At 36.1% G+C, this 23,990-nt stretch overlaps 2 protein-coding genes across 3 annotated transcripts; both read left to right on the top strand.

The window, feature by feature from the left end:
- Positions 1–12,282: 12,282 nt before the first annotated feature.
- On the top strand, positions 12,283–17,288 carry LOC107761402 (uncharacterized). Of its 2 annotated transcripts, XM_016579627.2 has the most exons (7): positions 12,283–12,659; positions 13,218–13,286; positions 13,729–13,848; positions 13,928–14,002; positions 14,926–15,060; positions 15,454–15,595; positions 16,749–17,288. In XM_016579627.2, the coding sequence occupies exons 1-7, from the start codon at positions 12,432–12,434 to the stop codon at positions 16,910–16,912; spliced, it is 933 nt and encodes a 310-aa protein (XP_016435113.1). In that variant the 5' UTR covers positions 12,283–12,431; the 3' UTR covers positions 16,913–17,288. The 2 variants fall into 2 exon arrangements, with proteins under 2 accessions (XP_016435113.1, XP_016435115.1); XM_016579629.2 differs by lacking the exon at positions 13,218–13,286 and having other exon boundaries at positions 12,292–12,659.
- Positions 17,289–20,032: 2,744 nt separating this feature from the next.
- On the top strand, positions 20,033–23,458 carry LOC107761401 (uncharacterized). Its single transcript, XM_016579626.2, has 3 exons — positions 20,033–20,235; positions 22,123–22,400; positions 22,770–23,458. Exons 1-3 carry the CDS (start codon positions 20,119–20,121, stop codon positions 23,293–23,295), a joined length of 921 nt encoding a protein of 306 aa, XP_016435112.1. The 5' UTR covers positions 20,033–20,118; the 3' UTR covers positions 23,296–23,458.
- Positions 23,459–23,990: the final 532 nt, after the last annotated feature.

Below are 23,990 nucleotides of genomic sequence, written 5' to 3'. Positions count from 1 at the left end.
CCCGAATTTCTCTTTATTTCTAGCTTTGACCAAAGACTCAGATTTTTGGTTAAACAAATTGGTTCTGTTGCCGGGAATCTGATAATCTTTTCTTTTAAGCTACATTCTATCCGTTGTTATCATCATGTCAAACAACAACAACAATAATAGTGAAAACACCTTGGGAAACCATGAAAATCAAACCCATCAAAATCAAGGAGATTTACAGAACATAGACATGGTTCCCTCCCCTCAAAATTCACCACGTCAATCTCGTGAAAGCACTCCTGAATCTCGTGCTGAGCAATCTGAACATTTTGTAGGGGTAGATGAAGTTTTACAAAAAGTAATTGATGCACGGGTTAGCAAACCTCTTTAGGCTCTAGTTAGTCGATTACCTGTTGCCCCATCCACACCTACGCTTAATAATAATACATTGGAGAATCCTCGTTCTGGCCTTGTTAATTCTGGAAATGGAGGAGCCCCAGTGAACCACAAGAAGGAGAACCAGGTAATTCAAATAATTCTCATTTGCAAAATTTAGTACTAACCTTGCAGAAACATCTTAAGGAACAAAACGAACGCATAAAGCAAATCCCCGGAGTTCCACCTGTGATTAAAGGAGTGGATATCGACAAATATTCACAACAACCTTGGAAGCCAAGTGCTGCTCCCCTTCTAATTCCTAAAATGTTTAAAATTCCCGACATCCCAAAATATGATGGTACAACAGATCCACGTGACGGCATTTACAACAGGCGTGAAAGGCAGTGACTTGACTAAACAAGAAATCGAATCAGTACTGGTCAAGAAATTTGGAAAACGCCCAAGGGCGCATTAACCTGATATTCTCTTTTACCTGAAAATTCTATAAATTTTTTTGTTGAGCGTGCAGATTCTTTTATTAAAGCACACTCGAGAGCTCAAAAGGTTGAGAAAAGAATGGAGGATATTTTCAAAATCAAACAAGGGGACTCCGAGTTGCTCAGGGATTTTGTTGATAGATTCCAACGTGAAAGAATGACTTTACCTCGTGTACCTGATAACTGGGTTGCAATAGCTTTTGCAAGCAACTTAAATGTCAAAAGCTCAGAAGCCACAAGAAGACTTAAAGAAATCCTTCGAGAATTCCCTGCAACCACGTGGAATGACGTTTATAACAGGTACAGTACGAAGTTGCGAATTGAGGAAGATATCGTACCTCAGTTTCATCATGAAGAAAGGAGCAATTCCAGGAGATCAGAAACCGAAAAAAGATCAGGTAAAAACAGGCACGATCCATATATGGGACCTGCAGGGAAAGACTCATGATCAAAGCAAGATAGTCAATGATATGATCAAAAATCGAGGAACAGGGAATCTGGTTCTTCAGCAAGGTTCAGGAATGACCGAAACAGACAAGAATCACGAGATGATGACAAAAGTTTAAAGGCAAGGTTCGGTGGATATAACTTTAATGTCATTACCTCCGAGCTCGTAGCTGTTTTGAGGAGCATGGGAGATAAGGTACGATGGCCAAAAGAGATGCGGTCAAATCCAAATAGACGCAATCCAGACCATTGGTGCGAATTCCACAATGATCACGGGCATAAAACTTCAGAATGTAGATTCTTACAAAGTGAAGTGGATCATCTATTGAAATAAGGGTATCTCACTGAGTTATTTAGTGAGAAAGGTAAGCAAGCCTATATGAAAAATAGGCAAGAGCCACCAAAGCCCCCTTCACCCAAGAGAACCGTGAATGTTATAAGTGGAGGAGAAGATATTCACGATGTAACATATACGACTTCCAACAAGGTTTCTGAAGTAATGATAACACACGGGAAACGGGTACGGCAGGTTTTAGAAAATGAAAGTATTTCTTTCGATGATGCAGATGCCGAAAGAGTAATGACCCCACATAACGACGCACTGTTAATATCTTTACTTGTACATGATACTAATGTAAAACGAGTTTTGATTGATCTAGGAAGTTCCGTAAATATTATACTATTAAGGGTATTATGTGAAATGCAAGTTGAAGACAAAATGATACCTAAGGCACATACCTTGTTCGGGTTCGACAATTCAAGTGTGGTAACAAAAGGAGAGGTAATTCTAACAACTTTCGCTGCAGGTGTTGTTAAAGAAACTAAATTTCAGGTAGTAGATATGGAAATGGCTTACAATATGATCATGGGGAGACCGTGGATACATGATATGGATGTTGTCCCATCAACTCTACATCAAGTTATTAAATTCCCATCACCGTGGGGAATTTACCAAGTGCGTGGGGATCAATAGACAACTAGGAGTATCAATGCTATAACAGGTACGAGTACCGTAAATAAAGAAAAATAGCAATTACAGGAAATAGTCGAAGGTATCAAAGATCAAACCTTAGTTGAACAAGAAAAGACAGATTTAGACTCGAGACCTGATACAATTCAAGAACCTGAAGAGAATGAAAATATCAAAACAACAATTGAAGAGCTCGAGGTTGTGATATTATTTGAGCAATGGCCTGAATGGAAGGTTTATGTTGGAGCCAATTTAAGCTCAGACATGCGAGGTATGTTGATTGAATTTTTAAAAGCTAACGTGGACTGTTTTGCTTGGTCCCATGCTGATATGACAGGGATACCACCAGATGTGATGACTCACAAACTAAATGAAGACCCATCCTTCACACCAGTAAAGCAAAAGAAAAGAAAGCAATGAGCTTTCAAAAATCAGGTGATTCAAGATGAGGTCCAAAAGCTATTGAAAATTGGGTCAATACGCGATGTAAAGTATCCTAATTAGTTAGCAAACATAGTTGTTGTACCTAAGAAAAATGGTAAGTGGCGAGTTTGCGTGGATTATATAGATCTTAACAAAGCCTGCCCAAAAGATTCTTTCCATTTACTGCATATAGATCAGTTGATTGATGCAACTGCAGGACATGAACTTTTGAGTTTTTAGATGCATATTCGGGATACAACCAAATTAAAATGGACCCCAGTGATGAAGAAAAAACTTCTTTCATCACAGATAGGGGGGCTTATTATTATAAAGTAATGCCCTTTGGTCTCAAAAATGCTGGAGCAACCTATCAAAGGTTGGTCACCAAAATGTTCCAAGAACATTTAGGAAAAACCATGGAGGTATATATAGACGATATGCTCGTCAAAACCCATCATTCTCATGATCATATTTCTCATTTATCTGTTACATTTGAAATTTTACGAAAATTTAATATGAAACTCAATCCAGAAAAATGTACATTTGGGGTTACCTCAGGTAAATATTTGGGTTTTCTTGTTTCTAACTGTGGTATCAAGGTAAATCCTTCTCAGATCAAAGCAATAGAGGAGATCCCTGATATCCTTACGAGTAAAAAAGAAGTCCAAAGGCTAACGGGAAGAATTGCATCCTTGGGGAGATTTATTTCCAAATCTTCAGAAAAATGTTTTAAATTTTTCTCCGCACTCAAAAAGCAAGATCATTTTGAATAGAACGAAGATTGCCAACAAGCCCTTAGAAATTTAAAAGATTACTTGTCAAATCCACCACTATTGGCAAAACCAAAGGAAGGAGAAAAGCTACTCATCTATTTGGTTGTGTTAGAAGTTACGGTAAGTGCTGTTTTAGTCCGTGAGGACCAAGGTAAACAATCCCTTATATATTATGTAAGCAAGTCGTTACTAGATGCTGAAACACGATATCCACAACTAGAAAAATTAGCATTAGCTTCGATCATGGCATCAAGAAAATTAAGACCTTATTTTCAATGTCATCCCATTGTTGTAGTTACTGCATTTCCATTATGAAACATTTTGCATAAACATGAATTGTCAGGGAGGTTAGTAAAATGGGCTATAGAATTAAGTGAATACGAAATCATTTATCAGCCTAGGACTACTATAAAATCTCAAGTATTAGCCGATTTCGTAGCTGATTTTAGCCAGGGGATGCATTTAGAAGCAGAAAAAGAATTACAAGTTTTTAATGGTGCAAACCCGGGGACTTGGATTTTATTCACTGATGGTTCGTCTAATGTAAAAGGAGCAGGCCTAGGGATAGTTCTCATACCACCTACGGGTGAGACTATTAGACAGGCTATAAAATGTCATTCTATAACTAACAATGAAGCAGAGTATGAGGCTGTAATTGCAGGTCTAGAATTGGCACGAGAACTCGGCATAACACAGATTATAATCAAGAGTGATTCTCAACTCATGGTCAATCAAATACTGGGGACTTATACAGCCAGGGACACACGAATGCAAGAATATCTCGAAAAGGTACGGGAACTAATAAAGCAATTCCAAACTTGGAAGGTAATGCAGATCCCAAGAGATGAGAATGTGGAGGCAGATATTTTAGCTAATCTCGCATCTGCAGCAGACGTAGCAAACGACGTAAATGCTTCAGTTGTACATTTATTTCATTCCGTTCTCGAACCTGATAAGAACGAGGTGAATTTTAATCATTTAACATGGGATTGGAGAAATGAAATTATTGCTTTTTTACAACGCGGAACCGTGCCTGATGACAAAGGAAAAACTTATGCACTTCGCAAAAAAGCTGCTCGTTATTGTTTACATCAAGGAAATCTTTATTGAAAGATGTTCGGTGGACCATTAGCAAGGTGTCTCGGACATTCCCAAACAGAATATGTGATGAGGGAAGTACATGAAGGACATTGTGGAAATCCTGCAGGAGGAAGGTTGCTGGTAAAAACGCTGATTCGAGCAGGGTATTATTGGCCTAAAATGGAAGAAGAAGCAAATGGTTTCGTGTCTAAGTGTGATAAATTTCAAAGATACGGCAATAATATGCATAGACCAGCGGAGCTACTGCATCCTGTCATAACTCCGTGGCCCTTCATGAAATGGGGAATGGATATCGTAGGCCCATTACCACAAGCGAAAGGTTAGGTGAAGTTTCTACTTGTACTTACTGATTATTCCACTAAATGGGTAGAAGCAGGAGCATTTAAATAGGTACGAGAAAAAGAAGTTAAAGACTTCATTTGGAGGAATATAATATGCCGCTTTGGAGTACCAAAGGAAATCGTGTGTGATAATGGTCCGCAATTCATAGAAGCTCAAATCACAGAATTTTTTCAAAGTTGGCAAATTAAAAGGATAACATCTACACCATACCATCCAGTGGGTAATGGACAAGCGGAATCCACAAGCCAGGTCATTATCAACAACTTGAAGAAAAGGTTATATGATTCAAAAGGTAATTGGCCTCAGATATTACCTACAGTACTATGGGCTTATCGTACAACGACAAAAACAAGCACGAGAGAGACACCATTTTCAATGGTTTATGGTGCGGAGGCCTTAATTCCAGTTGAAATAGGAGAACCGAGTACACGGTACATCCAAGCAACAGAGGAATCAAATGATGAAGAGATGCGGGCGAACCTTGATTTGCTCGAAGGAAGAAGAGAAGCTGCATTAATAAGGATGGCAGCGCAAAAACAAGTAATTGAACGATATTATAACAGGAAAGCACGCCTCAGATTCTTTAAAATTGGGGACTTCGTGCTTAAAAAAATGTTCCAATCTACAAAAGCTGCTAATTCAGGAAAGTTAAGTCCAACATGGGAAGGACCCTACAGAGTTCGTGACAGTGTGGGAAAAGGAGCATACGAGTTGGAGACAATGGATGGCAAGGTTCTACCCTCACATTAGAATGCTGTCCACCTAAAGAGATATTATTTCTGAGAAAGAACCTACGATCAGGTATCGATATATTAGAATTTTTCTTTGAATTGTTAAAATTTTACTAACGATTTTAGATGCTAGGCAAAAACCCTAACTTGTGCCAAATGATGAGTCACGACCTGCACGAAAAAATGGAATATTCTAAAATTCCCAACCTAGGGTTACAAATTAATCTGATGGAAATATACACGGGTTAGGCAGTCTTCATCTCTAATCGTACCTTTGAGTCCTGTATGTTTTTCTGTTCCAGGAAAAGGACCAAAATTGAGAGAAACAAACAAGTGCTCGAGACTTCATACTTCACCACTCAAACACTTGGGGGACTACATATTATACGCAGATACGAAAATCAAGCAAGATTGAGCAAGATTTAAGAGAAAAATCAAGCTACAAAGTGACAAGTGTTGAGCAAAAGTTACAGAGTTTTCAGCATTCATCATAGTGTTCTTTCCCATTAGAACAAAGGGAGATTTATATCATCATAGTGTTTTTTCCCATGAGAACAACAAAGTCACCTCTCAAACTCATGAGAACCACGGAGTCACCTCTCAAACCCTTCTTAATACATGAAGATAGGGTCATGACTATGTACTGAAACGAGTTATGAGGAAAAACCTTGTTTATTTTATATTTATTTTGTAAAAATCTGTTACAAGAAAAACAGTTACGAGAAAGTAATAGATGTATTTTAATACATGTCATATTCAAAACCTTGTCCAAGTTCATGAATAAAAACTTGCCAAAGTTGTTTCAAACAAAACATGTGTGTTCCTATTTCTTTCATCATATTATAACACCATTATGAAGTTGAGACGTCTTCTTCATTAAGTGTCGATATATAAAAGGGCCCTCTTTTATAAACCTTATGTTAATAAATCATGAGAAGAATCATAAAGCATTTTCAAAGGATAAAAATGATAAATTATTCTATAAGTCCTAAATAGATAAGGAAAAGGCAAGGATAGAACACATTAAAGTACTAACAAACTTCTTAATATAATTAAAAAGACTAAGTAGAAACTTAGTCAATAAAAGTTTATACAAGTGCCCCATTATGATAACTGGGAACTTTTACCAAAAAATCCCTTAAAACCTAACTAAGGGATAAAACCATCATCCAATAAAGAAAGAAAAAACAAAGTCTGGAAATTTAACTGGTTACTGAAGGGGTTGGCACATCAGAAGTTGTAATATTAATTTCACTTTCAGAAATAGCCACAGGCACGGAGGCAACTTCTGAAGAAGTAGCAACAGGAACAATTTCAGCTGGGCATGAAGTGTTAGGTTCAATGAGGGGAGCAAGAGTCACGGAAGCTTCAACTTCCACAGACTAAGTCATAGAAGTTTCACCCTCGGGAGCTGGAATTGCAGCATTTTCAACTTCAACTGCCACAGCAACGGCTTCATCATTTAAAGATTCTTCAGCCACGGGAGCTTCAATTGCCGGAGAGGGAAAGTCAAGTGGTTGTTGGGTTCTCTGAATGGTCTCTAAAACTTTGGCCAACTCTGAGTTTAAATCAAAGTTTTCTTGACTGTCCTCCATTAAAGCATCACGACGAGAGTTTAAAAAAGCCCAACTCACCTCTATGTTAAAATTCTCCTCAAGAAGTTCATACTCCCTTTCCCACATAGCAAGATCATTCTTTAACACTTGATGTTCAACTAAATGAGAATCAAGGGAAGCTTCAAGGGAGGCATGAGAACTTTCTAAGGAACGTACTTTGTCAGAGGAGATCCTTCAATCAGCTTGAACTTGAGTCAAGTTTTGCACTAATTCTCCTGCATATTCTTCTTTCTTGACCAAGAGTGCCTTAAGTTCTCTGATTTCTTCACTTGACTTTGATAACTGTTCTGAAAAGCAACATTCAAGGCGCTCCTTGTCTTTTTCAAACTGACTTGAAGAAGCTTTGGCAACTGCTAACTCAGAAGTCAAACCTCGCTTTTGCTGCTCTAGGAGATTTCCACTCTCTAACAATTCTTCTATGGTTCCCTGAGCATTCTCAAACTGCTCTTTCCAATTAGCTGCTTCTAGCTGGGCTCCCCTGGCTATTTCCTCAGCCTCATGGATAGACTTTTCAGACTCACGAGCTTTCCTCTCTAGAAGGGAAATTTTTCCCATCAATTATGTACCAATGAGGTTAGCCTACAGAGACAACTCATAGAAATAAGAATTTGGAGGTAAAATAAACTTGTTAGTAAGTGAAGGTAAAATACCTTCAAAGTAGAACGAACTATGTCATTCATCAGAGTTAAGCAATTGTGACTGCTCATCTTCTTCTTCTCAATATCTCCAATCAAAGGCCTAAGCTAGTCATCTGCTCCACCAGACTTCCTTAAAAGGCTGTTGTTAGCAGGAACTTTAAGCGTAACGCTCCTCATAGCCAAGCTTCTGCTACTGGAACCCTCCTCTACATGTTGAATGGAGGAAGGAGGAGCGGTAGAAGAAGTGAAAATAACAGGAGTCATAGAACTCGAAACAGGTAAGGGAGCAGAAGTAGGTAAAGAAGCAGGAATAGAAGGAATGAGAACAGAGGAAGAAAGAGGAACTTCATCTAAAACTGGACCTAGTTCTCCACTTTCAAAACCACCAATGAAGTGACGATGAATAGATTCATTAGTGTCCCTCAGAGTGGTTTCATCATCAGAAGGAATGTGAACAGGTTCAGTAAGAGAGACACAGACAGGGGTAACTTCAGCTTCATCCTCGAAAACGATTCGTCTCCTGACTCTTGGTCTAGATATCAAAGAGGTGTCTTTATCTTTATCGTCCTCAGAATCTTCTTATACAACTTTCCTCTTTGACAGTGTAGCTTGAGTTCTTTCCAAAGAAAGTGAAGTACCAGGAGAGGCTCGAAGGGTAGTAGCTACTTCAGTTGTCATTCCTCGAATAGCAAATCCTAATAAAAAGAAGAATATAAAAAAAGTTAGAAAAAATAAAGGACTTAACATACGAAAAAGCATAAAGAGATGCATACCGTGAGTTTTCACTTTCCAACCATGAAAATTGGAAATGGATTTCCAAGTTCTCGCCTCTATAGGCACAACTTTCAAGATTAAATCTACCCAACCATGGAAATTAGGAACGGGTTCCACATCTCCCATGGTTGCTATAGAAAGGTAAAAAAGGATGAAATTAGAAAAAAGTTGAAATTCTTAAAGATAAGGATGGTAAGTAAAAAAACACAAAGTTCCACTTCTCACGGAAGGGGATATTTGTTTCACCCACTAAATCAACTGTGCGTACCGCAACATAACGAGTGTACCACCCGCGATCCTTGTCATCTTCAGGGCTTACCAAGACCCTTTTACTTCTTGCAGTTAAAGTGAATACTCCATTGTGGAATAGCTTGGGGTGGTAAAGATGAATAAGGTGGGGAAAGGAAAAGTCAACATTAGCTTTGCTAGATAAATACCTCAAACAAGCCACTGCTCTCCATACAAGGGGGCCAATTTGTCCCAAACAAATTTTGAAAAAGCGACAGAAATCAAGTATAACTAGGACAATAGCAGGAATAAATCCCAAAGTGAAAGTGTAAGTATAAACAAAAGAAAATCCAATCCTAAAAGAAGATATTCTCTGGTTTGGATTAGGGATCACTATACGAAGATCACTTCTCCAGTTGCAATCTTTTCGAACAATAGAAACCAACGGTTCAGTAATTAAAGAAGGAAAAGTGTCAGCCTTCTCTAAATTAACAACTTGTTCACGAAGAGATTTTCTATCATTAACAAAGGATAAGTCATTAGGTACTATTTCTTCAACTAAAGGCTCTTGAAGAGGCTCAGAAGGTTCTTTACCTTTAGAAGAGGATCTCCTAGTGATAGAACCTCTGGAAATAGTGTCAGAACTAGAAGAAGGAGTGATGGAACCAGAGGAACCACCACGAGCGGATCCTAGGCTACGAAGCCTGCCACCTCTACCCATTCTATGTCTTACAGGGGCGTTGGGGAAGCTATTAAGAATTGGGATTCTTTTAGGGTTAGGATTCAGAGACGCCATTGCAGAGAAAGGATGAATTAAAGGAGAAAGGAACAAAAGCAAGGAGTAAAGTATTTGTTAAGGGTTTATGAAGAAGAAGATAAAGCGAAAAAGGTTAAATATGTATATAATAGCAACCGTCAAACAAAGAAGTGTGATGATGGAAAGCCTATAATAAAGGCAACTATCACTTCGTAAATAGAAGGAATGAATAAGCCTTGAAAAAAGGCTGCAGAATTACAGAGCCAATCAGAGGGTGACACGTGTGCAGAGCATTAAATAGAAAAGACAACTGAAGCGTTAGTACTATCATAGCATTGATTACGACAAAAATTTCTTTTTTGAAGATCCACTTCCCAAATATTTAATTGATAAATAAATGGAAAGTGGGGGGACTATCTGCATTGGGAAAAAACTGAGTTTGTATATTAAAGATGACGTGTCATGACACGTAGACTGGTCAAAAAGTCAAAACGCAATAAATAGCCAAGAGGCACGGGCGACAACAGATACAGAGAGAAGAAAGTTAAATAGGCACGAGTCGCTACTCAAAAGGCACGAGTTTAGTACCTATACAAGTCATTTAAAACTCGAAGATCGGAAGAGATTGAAGATATGAATCTGATGACGCAAAAGAGTCCAAATTCAGTATTAAATATCAAATACGTTAAGAGAATTGGTATTTAATAAGAATGATTGAGTAACGTTTCTTTTAATGTCATTTATTGCTCATAATTGCCTCATTAAGACAAAGGCATTACACCTTCTCCTAGAATCAACTATAAAAGGAGAAAGACTCAACATCTGTAGGGACACGGAATACTATTGTGATTTTACTGAAATACAAAACTATTTACTACTTTAACATTGTTCTCAAAAGTCTTTTATTATTTTCGTCTCCTGATTATCAGTAACCCGAATTTCTCTTTATTTCTTTGACCAAAGACTTAGATTTTTGGTTAAACAACTTCCTTTAACATAAAGTTGCTACCAACCACATAGTATAAGTGTACAACTATTCGAATGCAATAGGAAAAAAATTAATAAAAAAACTAAAGTTAATATTATTATTATCAAAAATGACTTCTAGTCACAAGTCAAGTAGGAATCGAACCCACACCTCTAACTTCAACACGCCTTTACTTCAATCTCAACACCACAACACTCATTAGTCTTTTTCGTTATTGGGTGCTTGCTGGCATCTTATAACATTTTTCTTATATTTTTGATATAACTATACATAGTTTATCGGGAGGTCAATGGGTGCTAAAGCACCTAAAATTAGTGCATGGATCCGTCACTGATTATATGAACGACTTATTCAACAAATTTTGTTTTAGTTTGAATAAGTCTCTAGAACTTACGCCTCATTAAAAAAACGTGTCTCAAACGTCTGGGCGTACGCCCCGAATTGCTGGGCGTACACTTCTTGAGACTTCCACACCACTGCCTCGGGGCATATTTGTTGCGTCTCGCCCCGAGGCTCACCCCAAAAACACCTTTTAAAACAGTGATAAAAAGGAACGTTTTTGTCATTTTCTCCGTATCCTCCTTGTGCATATTTTTTTCAATTCTTACGTTAAAGCTAATTATTAGAATCTTAAGTAATATTTAAACATAAATTATTAAAAGTTAATTGAATCTTACCGTAAGAAAAGTTAATTTTGATTACACATAAAAATTTGATATGGTATAAGAATAACGTAACTCATTGAACAAGCCATTTACACTTCTCAGTTCAGTAAAAAAATTGGAAGGTTTAAGTTTGTAGTATTACCTTCTATCACTAATTGCCAAAAGAAGTCAAAAATTGTCATGTATTGTAAATAACTTATTTACTAGGAGTAAATAATAGTAGTACATATCTTAAATAAAATTAATAGTTTCAGAAAAAGTGATGTGTTTGCCACTATTTAAAAAGTTAATAAAAAAACAATAATAACGCTTCAATATAAAATAAATTAGAATTGATTATATATATTTTTACTAACTACTATTTTGAGAAGTGATTTTAAAATCATCTTATTTTGAGAAGTGTTTTTCTCAAAAGTACTTTCAAAAAGTACTTTTGGTGAGAATTAGTTTGTGTTTGGCTAATTAATTAGAAAAACACTTTTGAGCAGTAATTAGTGTTTGACCAACCTTTTGAAAACTGCTTCTAAGTGTATTTTTCTCAAAAGTGCTTATCAGTAAAGTGCTTTTTGGAGAGAAGCTACTTTTTCTGCTTCTCCAAAACTGCGTTTGCTCCTACTCAAAAGCACATTTTTCCCTTCCAAAAGCTTAGCCACGGTGCTTTTGGCCAAAAAAAAACACTTCTGGACCAAAAAAAGCTTAGTCAAACGGGCTATAAGCGGTAACACTTTTCACCCTATCAAAGCTTAACAAAAAACCAAGAACTAAAACTGTAGTCTGTTATTTTTTAGAAATGTTAAAAGTATTAAAACGTTCATCGTGTTTTGATGAATATCACATTATGGTGGATGTCTACTCTTCTTCCATGATCTTCATCTAAAACGCTTAATGACATATTCAATGACATAATTTGTATGTTCAATGACATATTCTATGACATATTTTCTTCACTTATTATGCCTATATAAAGGCCTTGTAATAGATAGAAAAACACACACAATTGAAGAAGAAAATCTCTTCATTCTCTCTATCTCTATTTCTTGTTCATGTTTTACTAAATTGCTTTTATTTCCTAACACATGTATATATATAATGTTTAATTCATTTTCAAACACTGAGTGAGAGGCAGTCCAGTCAAGATGAATGTCTGCTTATCTTTTCCTCATCCATCAACCTTTAATCCCTTACTCTGCACAAGTAAAACACAATTGCTGCACCTGCACTCCAACTCCACCACCATTTTATTTAGCTTCTCCTTTCCATTTCATTCTGTTCACAGAATTCCTCAGTTAGATAAGAAACGACGTCGTTTTGTCACTTGGGCTTCCTCCTTACAGCTGCCGCTTCTTCCCTTCCCTATTGACCAGGTGAACATTACTTTTATTTATTTTTCTCATCTGGGTTCTCTTTTTTCTTCACTTTTGGGGCGTTTCTCATTTGAGTTTTCCCCATTTAGTATCTTTACTCTCTCTATTCCAACAGGTTTGATACTATTTTTTTATTAGTCCGTTCTAAAAAGAATTCGGAGACAATTGACTTGACAGCCGTATAAATCTTTTGACATATTTAAGACCACAACTTTGAAATTGACTATAACAAATATTATGACATCGTTAAAAGCACACGCTTTGGGAATCTTCATATCTTTCTTAAAATTGGCGTCGAGTCAAACTATACCAAATAATTTAGAATGGAGGGAGTTTATATTTTGTCGGGTTTTTAAGTTACATAAATTTTGGTTTATCATTTTCTTTAAGTAAACTGGAGAGATTAAGTACTGAGAATTTTCATTTTTGTGGTCAAATTTGTGGTTATCTGCAACCAATAGAAAGCTCAAACTAAAGAATGTTTAGTGTGTATTTTTATCTTAAGTTTGATAGTAAAAACAAGTAAAGATAGTCAGTCTACAAACTCTTTGTTTGCAGGTATTAGTCCCTTCAGAGACAAAGACTCTACACTTGTATGAAGCAAGATACTTGGCGCTGTTAGAGGAGGTGCACGATATAAACGTTTTCATATGTGATATTATAGCTAATGATAATGGTTTAGTAGTTTCTTATCATTCTATAATACTCAAGTTTGAGTTATGACATGCTAATAGTTTTATTAGTATATGCGCGAATAACTCATTGCTTATGGCTACATATCTATCTTGATAAAACAGCTGCGAGCTTTCTGCATTAATGATTGCTTAAAAAACAATATCCTACTATTTGACCACCTGCACAGCGTGCTTGCATCGTAGATGCTTATTCCCCTTGAGAATCTTTGCATGACAGGATAATTGGTACAAAATGTTGTGAAATAGATATTTTTAAAATTTGGGAAGAGAAGCAATCAATTGATCGTATTTTCTTGAATATTATAATTCTGGTGAGCAGTAATCATCAAAACATTCTACCTTAACCACAGTTTTTCTCCTCCTCATTGCTGCAGTCTCTTTTTAAGAAGAAGAGGTTCTTTGTGCACTTCGTTCTAGATCCTATAGCCATAAATGATACATCAGGAGAAGCATCTTTTGCTGCTAGATACGGTTGCTTGGTTGCAATAGAGAAAGTGAGTTTTCTTACTTTGCTGCTGTAACAATTATCAAACAGAACCCAAAGTAAAAGAGAATCTTCACTTTGCTACGCAGGTTGAGAAATTGGAGATTGGTGCATTAGTCTCTATTAGGGGTATAGGCCGTGCCAAAATTCTGAAATTTGAACAGGTAAGGTCTCTGTCACTAATTATAGGTTTAATAATGCCTTTCTAGCTTGTAAGTTGATGAGCACAATATCTCATTTCTCCATCATGCTATCCTAAGTGCCTGATATAGCAACTCTGCTATTTGGTTGTTGACACGTTTTCTCTATCTATACGATGTGGGGTAGAAAGAATCACTCAGCCTTTTAACCAGTTCAAAGGAGATGGAACAATGACTTTTCTACTAAATGGCTCCCTTTTGTATTGCCTATTTTATGTACTGAATTGCCATGTTGCGTGGACTCTCCAAAATGTAGCCGCACCCGTGTCGGATCCTTCAAAAATGCACTACTTTTGGAGGATCCGACACGTATCCGGCCACATTTTCGGAGAGTCCGAGCAACATAGCTGAATTCTAATAATTCTTCAAGTTCAACACCTGAAAAGGAGTTGGACTAGTCAGTTTCTACAGATAAAGGTATCTTTACTCTTTGCCAGTTATGTGCAACGTATATTTTAAGAAAGTTGAGTCGTGGCACTCTACATGTGTGCTCCTTTTTTTCCCCAAAAGGCCTAAAAAATGTTATTTGTTAATTTAAGTGTCACACTAGAAACAGTTTCAAGCAAAGTTCAATGAAGAAAAGGTAATAGTTGGAGATGTCAAAAAGTAGGATATGGAGCGAGGTAATGACCAATTCATGCTATCAATGTTCAGCTTAGTGATGGGAAAATAAGAGCAATTCTTTTATGAGCTTTTACAATACGAGGTAGCTACGCCAGACTGTGGAAGTTCTTTAATGGCATAGGGGCTTATAAGTAGTTATAGAGTCTTTACTTTCTGTTTCTGTCAGAAATCATTCGCTATAATTATTAACTTAAGCACTGTAGATATTCTTGTGCTCACAATCAGAATATCCGAGCAGGTCTTCACTTTGACATAATTTGTAGGCAGAACCATACTTGACAGGTGCAGTCATACCATTGCTGGACAACATTCCACACGGCGAGACAGAACTAAGTTCCAAAGTTTTGGAGATAAAAGAAGCTCTCCGTAATTTGAATAGCTTGGAAATAAAGCTGAAGGTTCTCCCTTCTCCCTTCTCTCTTCTCTCTTCTCTCTGTGTGTCAGTCTATTTGTCTTTGGGAAGCATGCACTATCTTAAAGTTTCAAAAGTTTGTCTTTTGTAAGTACATTGCGACAAATGCACCTCTCATTGGCATTGATGCTATTAAATTGTTCCATCTTGTTTAGCTTATTCCATATTCTTCTGCCTTTTGTTGAGAAGATACTTTATCTTGTTAAGTTTGCTCTCAGTGGTTCCTTCTTTTTGTCCAGAACTGTTACCAAACTAGCATAGGTTCATTCATATTGCACATTTACTTGATCTAAACAAAGTTTAGGCAATGAAAGGTTGAGTTCTTTTCACTTAGGGCTGGGCTGAAAATGTGAAACTTAAATAGCATATATTTCTTCAGGCTCCTCAAGAAGCTTTGTTGCAAACTTTAACTGCAAACTCTTTGAAATGGTCTGAGAAGACACCTGTTCCGGATTGCGACAACAGCTTCATTCCACCTTTCCCTGAGCTTGTATCCTTTGCAGCACTTCAACCTGTTTCTGGTAAGTAGTCAGTCTCCAAGGATATCTATACATTATGTATTATCCTCATCTCAGTCAAAGGTGTTTGACGCAACTTCTGAATGGAATGGTATCATGTTTCTTACGAGTCCAGCTATAATAAATATCAATGGGAGTGCAATATTTCAGATTAGTTTCTTCAAACTGCTGCATAGTTTGATTAACTCAAAGGCTGATATCCCACATATACTTATAAACTCTAGGTTCGGGACAGGATTTATGGAATCTGCTTGTTTAGATTCCGCAATTCTTGTTTAAATAATTGCTGCATTTGCTTGTTTAGATTCCGCAATTCTTGTTTAAATAATTGCTGCATTTTGAAGTCTGTTAAGGTTTGTTAGTTTGATCTAAACATGTGGGTGTGTAATTACTGTTCATCCAAAACCCAACGTTGCACTAACTCTTGAAACAACACGCATTGAATTGGAATGTCCCCGTGGATTGAATTATTGAATGCCTTTGGACTAAATTTAGTTGGGCAAACCAAAATCTGGACTATTGTTTTGCCTCCTCTTATCTACCTTACCAAATGTCTAATACAGGACAGACAGCCCCTAGATTGAGGTACAGTTTATTTCCTATCTAAATATACTGAAATGCACTAGTTTATTTTGGATTGGAGCCAAATCAAAATAATACTTAAAGGTATTTAACAGTAAAATAATAGTTCCCGACTTTTCAGATGAACATCAATACTGTCATTCCTTTTTTGGGTGTTTCAGTTCCAAAACCTATATTTAGATATGTGCCTAAACAAAAGGGAAATAGTATAAGAAAGATCCCAACTTTCACAGAGCATAGGGAGTTGGGACATCCATAGGGACTATATTTAGTAGCAAGAAACATTTCTTCTCCCTTGTTTCTATGTTGAACGAAAGAGAAGGTTACTTCTCGATCCTCATCAATTTCTCTCAACCAGAAGGGGTAATCCTTATGTCAGAGATATCCTTGCAAGTTGCATGCATAAGATGTGCTATAATGGTATTTCACTAAATGGTACAAGATGCAGGATGGCTGATGTAGTTATGAATTGCGTGGAAACCATGAGGAGCTTTCCAGCATTTGAGAAAGCAATTGATGATCAAATATGTTTGTTTCTTATTTTCAATCTTGTATTACCTTTCCTTTTTCGCAGGATCCTCTGAGTCAGAATTGCAGAAGCTGCAAAAAAAGAAGTTGAGAGCAATGGACATCAGGGATACCCTAGAGAGACTTGAAGATTCCATAGGATATGTGCAAGAAAATATTTCCTTGGTAGCAGCCAAGCTTGCAATTCAATCTTTAGATTCCCGGTCATGAACGAATTGCTGAACAGGGTTCCTAGCTCATGAACATGAAACTTTGCATGAAAGTATGAACTAGGTTCCTATTCTTAGTCCATTAAATTTTGTTAACGGAAGAGAAGCCGTATAGACATCATGACATTGTCATGTATATATTTGTTTGGCGAGGGATCATGTATATATTCGTTTGGGAAAGGATGCTCAAAACAGAAGAAAAATGTTTGCCAAGAGAGGTTTCAGCTCAGTGTTATGCATCTTCAAGTTTAAAGAAGAGCCTCGACAGTTTCATCAAGAAAACAAGGACAGTTATTAGGAATGTTAATATCATTAGTTCACTTTATATGAGCAAGACTTTGGCATTTGAAGGAAAGCGAAGCATGTAATATTCACAAGTTAATGTTACATCATTTCTACTTTCAGAATGTATCTTTTTTTTTCTAAAGTTGTTCTGCAAGTTGCTGATTAATTCAGTGATTCTTATGCCATGGAATTTGTATATGGTTTTAAAGAAGCTTACAATTGTTCCAGATTTGAACTTTATCAATGACTATCCTTGCATTTACTATGTACTGGTACGAATCCTTATCAAATAGTATTTTAAGTGTCAAATTACAAATAAGGGCATGGAATTTTTTACTTAATATTAAAATATTATTGAAGTAGATAAATAATTTAAAATATTTATTGTGAAAGACTATAATTAAGTTCTTCATTTTTATTAAGTAAAATATGAAAATTAAATTGAAAGTACTTTATTCTTTCAATGGTTTAAATACATCATTGAACAAATATATATATGTATTCACCCCCAAAAGTCACCATTATTATGAATTTATTCTAAAAAATAAAAAGAAATGCTTATATGTTAGTAGAATTATGTTTAGATATAATTTTTGCTAAGGGTATTTTTGCCAAGAGGAAACTTAGAAACAACTTTTGCTTATACTTTTTGGAAGAAGCTATTTTTTTTCAACTTTTCAAAATTTTTTAGCTCTTTCATTCTTCCTAAAAATTTAACCAAACACCTCAACTTTGAGAAAGAAGTCCTCTTTTTGAAAGAAAAAAAAAAGGAACTTTTTGCCTTGGAAAAACTTAGCCAAACAAGCTAGGTGATGGCTACCGTTTATTAGAGAAAATTATGCGATTTTACATTGATTAATTTTGTTTCTTTAAGGTTGAAAATTCTTTAAAACAACTACTCCGACCTTTATTAATAAAGGGATCTTTACACGATTAGCCGATTTACAGTTTACTTTTTTTCTAGCCACATAAGTTATATAATGATTACACACAATTTTTTTTATTTATATATATATATATATATATATATATATATATATATATATATATATATATATATATTAATTTAAACGGTTGGTGGTGAGCATGGTTGATTCTTCATTAATAAAAGGAATTATGAAAAATCTAATTCTCCTCTTATTTTGAAAAACAAGTACTATTGAATACTGTTTCACTTTGCTTACTGTTTTAAGAAGGCCTTTCTACTATGGGAAAGTAATCAAATGCTCATTTATAGCTTTGTTTTAGCAAAGCAAAATATCTTGTTCTAGACAAAGATAACGTTGAGTCAACATCAATCAAGCCTCTACCCCAAATTGCTCGGGGGCTTAGCCACCTATCACTTCATTGCATTAAAATACTGGTCAAACGCGTACGTCAAAAAAATTTAGGGAGAAATTCAAAAATATTCAGATTTACAAGTGGTCGTTCAAAAATAGCTATAGTTCCAAAAGTAATCAAAATTTAGCAACTTTTCATGTAAAGATAAATCTGAATGAAAATACTGTTCAGAATCCGAAAAAATACTCCAGCATAATATACTGGAGTTCCAGTAAACTGGAGCCAGCAAAGTATACTGGTCAAACGCATAATATGCTGGAAGTTCATACACAGGTGCACCGAACTCCAGTATATTATGCTGGACCGATCTCTGTTGCAGCAAAATAGTAGCTATTTTTCAATGACTTGACAAACACTGACTATTTTTGAATGACCAGTCCGAAAATTGGCTAGACCGTGCCATTTTAATGATAATTACTTCCACCCGCTAGTCCTGATTTTTGCATTTAAAATAGCCCTCTGAACAATCATATTTTTGGATAAGAAATAGCCTTAGTCTATTGATTTTGTTGAGTCTTAAGTTAGAAAAGGTCCTGGGTTCAATTCCCTAGAGCAAAAACAAGCACATAATGAACGTGCTAAGAGACAATTTATGTCAAGTTGTGCCCTGTCGCGTAGGCAAAGTTAACGTTGAGTTGACGAGGCCAAAGAAAAAAAAAGAAAATTAACTCAACTTTGTCTAAGTATTACAAAAGCCATAAAATTATTATTTGCTACAGTCAAAAATACTGAATTTTGCCCAAGTATCACGGAAAATTACTAGTTCTTGTGTGTTATTACAATTACGTAATTTGGGTGACTTTTTATCACAAAATTTATTTTAGTCACTTCACCTAAATACAAGACAAATTTGGTTTTTTGCTATTTAATTTTGGATGACATTTCCATTATACTATAGAAACTAACTTAGGGGTCATTTGGCCTGAGGTATTAGAAAAAATAATGCAAGCATTAGTTCGGTGCATTACTAATACTTTGTTTGATATATTTTTTCAATCTGTGTATAATTAATGCTTGTATTAGTTATACATCATATTTAGTATTATCCTTGTAATGCATAAAAAAACATGACATTAGTAATACCAAGCTATTAATGCATGTATTTGTACGGTAAAGATAAAATTATCCTCAAAGTCCCTCAAAGCTAGAGAATATGGAGGGTATTTTTGTAAACAACTATTTTTCTTAAAAATTATGCAATGCATTATAATTTTTAATACACTATACCAAACAGTAGATAAAAGATAATATCTGCATAACTAATGCTTGCATTACTAACTCATGCATTATTAATCTCTGCATTACTAATACACTTTATTCCGCACTATTCTTATACACCCAACAAAAGACGCCTTAGTGAGTTTACTGCAATTATCAGGCTTGAAGTCCTTGTCGTCAAAGAAAGAAAGAAAAAAGAAAAAAGATTGAGATATTTCACATTTGAGGCTCTAATTCTTGAGGCAAAGATATTTTCTCCATGCCATGCATTATTATTGTCCACTAGTCACCTTTCTTTTTTCTCTGTATTTAGCACATTAATAGCTTCTTCACTTGCTTTAGCAAAACAAGAGAGTTGGAAAAATGGAGTCGGCCCTTCTGTATACAGCTCCAGCAACTACAAGTAGTAGCAGCATTCTCCTTAATAGGAGGGGGACATTCTTGCGACCGCTTGATGCTCCATTCCATCTTCCATTTTCAGTAGGTTTTCTGACTTTAATTATGATCAGTTGAATATTCTTCGTCGAAATTATATTGTGCATATAGGCCAAATGTTGCTTTTTATACATATGACGGAGCTAGAAGCTCGGCTATAGGATCAATCAAATGTATTTGTGTTAAAAAATTTACTAAATATAAAAAGGGTAGCTCGTTGTATAAAGCATCCCGCATTCATGCAGGGACGAGAAGGACCGAACGTCTACCCTTGTGATATAGACAATCTACCCTAATGCAAGCATTAGGGATTGCTTTCATAGCTTGAACCAGTGACCTATAGGTAACACGGAGACAACTTTAGCGTTGCTCCAAGGCTCCCCTTCAAAATCACTAAATATGTACAAATATTAAATTTAGAACCTAGTTAATAGCACTTGAAATCATCGTTCTAGAATCTAAAACCCATATGGTTGAAATCATGGCTCCGCCTCTGACCATAAGTGTAAGTATTTAGCATCATAGCAAAATTGGGATATGAAAAGCATACTCCTACAGGCGAATTCAGGAATTTAAGTCAATAATTGCAAAATACACACTACACTCGCTTTCTATGCTAGTCTACTAGTGATTTCTTGATAGCTGCTGATGTTATCAATCTGAGAACTCCCTTCTTTTATCTTCTTCTCAATTTTGTCCAATTTTTTGTACTGCCCATTCCCCTGTCTGTTGTTGTCACTTTACTTAGCAGCACTATCTCTAGCTGATTTGTCGGATGCCCATTTTATAAATATCATGGAATAGACAATGATCATAACAAGGAAACAATAGTGCCAATTGGACTTGGATTGTTGATCTCCATCAAAATTTAACATGTTTTCTTTGGGGACGTGGCTCTGGATAGAAAGGGGTGGAGGTCGAGCATTAGAATTGTAGGTTAGGAGGGAGTCGAGCATTTTTTTTTCCGGGGCGGGGCTGGCTTGTTGATGTTTCGCTGTGGGTTGTTAGTAAGTAGTTTCCTCAGTCTTTCCTATGGTAGTATTGTTGTTTATAGTTATTGCTTTTACATCTATTTTTCTATTTCTTACGATGTTGTTACTATTTTTTATCTTCTATTGCTGTCACTGATCTATAGTCTATTGTTTATTTTTCTTCTTCTCGAGCCGAGGGTCTTTCGGAAACAGTCACTCTACCCCTCTGGGTAGGGGTAAGGTCTGCGTACATTCTACCCTCCCGGACCCCACTTGTCGAATTTTACTGGGTTGTTGTTGTTGTTGTAGTTTTGAACATTGATTAAATTGAAAGACTAGGTAGTCTTGACATGAAAATACAACATTGTGTAATGTGGCTGATTGGTCAAATAATAAACTGCAGGAAAAAGTTCTATCCTGTTTTCTATTATTATGGCAATACTCTCCAGTATGACGAGGCTGGCAGGGGCGGTTCAGCGTAGCAGTGCCGGGTTCATCCGAACCCAGTACTTTCGACGCGTAGCATAAATTTATGAGTAAAAAATTATCTAAAGTAAGAACAAATAGCATATATGAATCCATAACTGGAACAATACAATGAGTTCGAATCCATAGAATTCAAATCCTTTGTCCGCCTCTGGAGGCTGGGGTTTCTTTCGACTTTAAGTATATAATTTTCAAATTGAGATCAAAAGGCAACAGGTTTATGGAGAGATTATATTATGTTTTAATCTGCTAAAAGCTAAGTGGTTATGAAATTCTTAATTACGTTTGAAGTATGCCATATTTCCTAGTTTACTTTAAATCGATCAGAGAAGGCGCGTACATTTTGTATGTAGAAAGGAACAAACAAAGTTGTACCTTTTTAAGTTGTAACTTCAGTTCATGCATGATAATTTGTGTTGTTTAAGTTGATAATTGTCGAGAAAGGGCTGACTGTCAAGCTTCAGTTATTGTCCAGAAAAGCTACGTGAAGTGTTGGGGGTTTTCGTTATCCTTCAGAAAGCCTAGGAAATGCAAAATCTTTAGTTGCAATGTGAAAGTAGAGGATGAGGCTTGTGAATTGGTTAACGGAGTTGAGCTTTCCATTGAGGATGGAGTTGATAGCATTGATGCTTATCTTTGCAACGCGGTAAAGAACAACAATGGTACTGGCATTTTGCTCTTATCTGATATCTTTGGATATGAGGACTCATTTACCAGAGATTTTGCATATCGCGTTGCATGCAATGGGTACAAGTAAGTAATTTAGTCCTTCTGCTATTCCTTTTCTATTTAAAATGTATCTCGTTTGGTTGTCTTACTTCATACCATGTGCAAGAAAGTGATGCAAACAACCAAAATTTGTAGCATATTAATAATGATTTGTGACTTCCTTTTACATATCAGGACACCTAAAAGATAACTATAAGTAACCGTCCATGAAAAGTGGGATTAGTAACTTGAAAAATAAGACAGGATACGTGCTATCTTATACATTGTCAGTGTGTGTAAGTTATATCCATTAGTACTATTGTTTTCAGCTTCATTGTTATGTCAAGCCCTTTTAGTTAGGAATTGAATTGAATTCCTCTGTTGTTTGACGGTGTTTATTGAATAATTTTGCAGTGTTCTGGTACCAGATTTGTTTCGTGGCAATCCATGGGGAAAGGACAAATCTCAGGCTTCGTTTGAGCAATGGCGTGGTAACCTAGACAAACAACGGGTTGTGAGAGACATCTTCACATCGACAAAATGGATGGTCAATGAATTTGTGGCTGCAGGAATCTCAAAGAAGTTTGGTGTCATTGGATTTTGCTTTGGAGGTGGCCTATTAATAGACATATTGGCTCAAGACCAGGGTTCTCAGTTTGGTGTTGGGATCTCATTTTATGGCACACGGATTGACGTATCTGTTGCTAGCAAGATTAAGGTTCCGCTACTACTCATTGCAGGTGATAACGATTCACTTTGTCCTGTAAATGTGTTGAGGGAGGTCGAGAAAAATGCCAATGGTTGCAAAGTTGTGGTTTTTGAGGGACGGGGTCATGGTTTTGCCCATCGACCACAATCTTTAGACGACGATAAAGATGCAGAAGAGGCTTTCTTGATGATGAGAAACTGGCTGCATGATGGCTTAGTTTCTGAAAATTGATACTATTGCTGTGAATAGTCTTATTTGGTGAAATAAATTCTTGCCAATTCGAAACTTCCTTTATTTAACTCTTATGAAGTATAAGACAATCTCATTTCAACAACAACAACATCTGTAGAAACTATTCACTGACAGAAGATATCAGAAAGTGGTTGACAATCAAGACTTGTTCAGCTTATGACAGATATTCAGATATATTAACGCCATAAAGCTAAATATTTATTAGGCAGTCTTTTTGATCGACTTAAGCCTAGGATCTATTGAAAACAGCTTCTCTACCTACATAAGGTAGGAGTAAGGTCTGCGTACACTCTACCCTCCCCAGACCCCACTTGTGGGAATACGTGGATATGTTGTTGTTTGTTGTTGCAGTCTTTTTGATTGATGCTTTCTTTTGTCCATAGGTGGCATCAAACACCATCTTAAGCTTCCAAGATAAATTGGCATCACTTTTTATATTAAAGACAGCCGAAACACTAATTCCAAAAGGCATATACTGATACAACATCGATATCCCTGCAGCTAGTACTAATTATTTCAATCCTAAAATCGAACATTATAGGCAATCTATCGCTATAAATTTCAACAACTTAATTGCTTTGAGCATCCACATCACTAGTAAAAGTATTACAGAAGGGACTAATTTAAATTTTTGGATCCATGGCTAAGAAAATTTCAGTTGCATTGCTTTTCAT

This window comes from Nicotiana tabacum, chromosome 6 (assembly GCF_000715075.1).
Source record: "Nicotiana tabacum cultivar K326 chromosome 6, ASM71507v2, whole genome shotgun sequence".
In the NCBI taxonomy this organism is placed as follows: domain Eukaryota; kingdom Viridiplantae; phylum Streptophyta; class Magnoliopsida; order Solanales; family Solanaceae; genus Nicotiana; species Nicotiana tabacum.
Note: the sequence above shows the minus strand (reverse complement) of the source record. Positions and strands in the feature narration are given on the sequence as shown.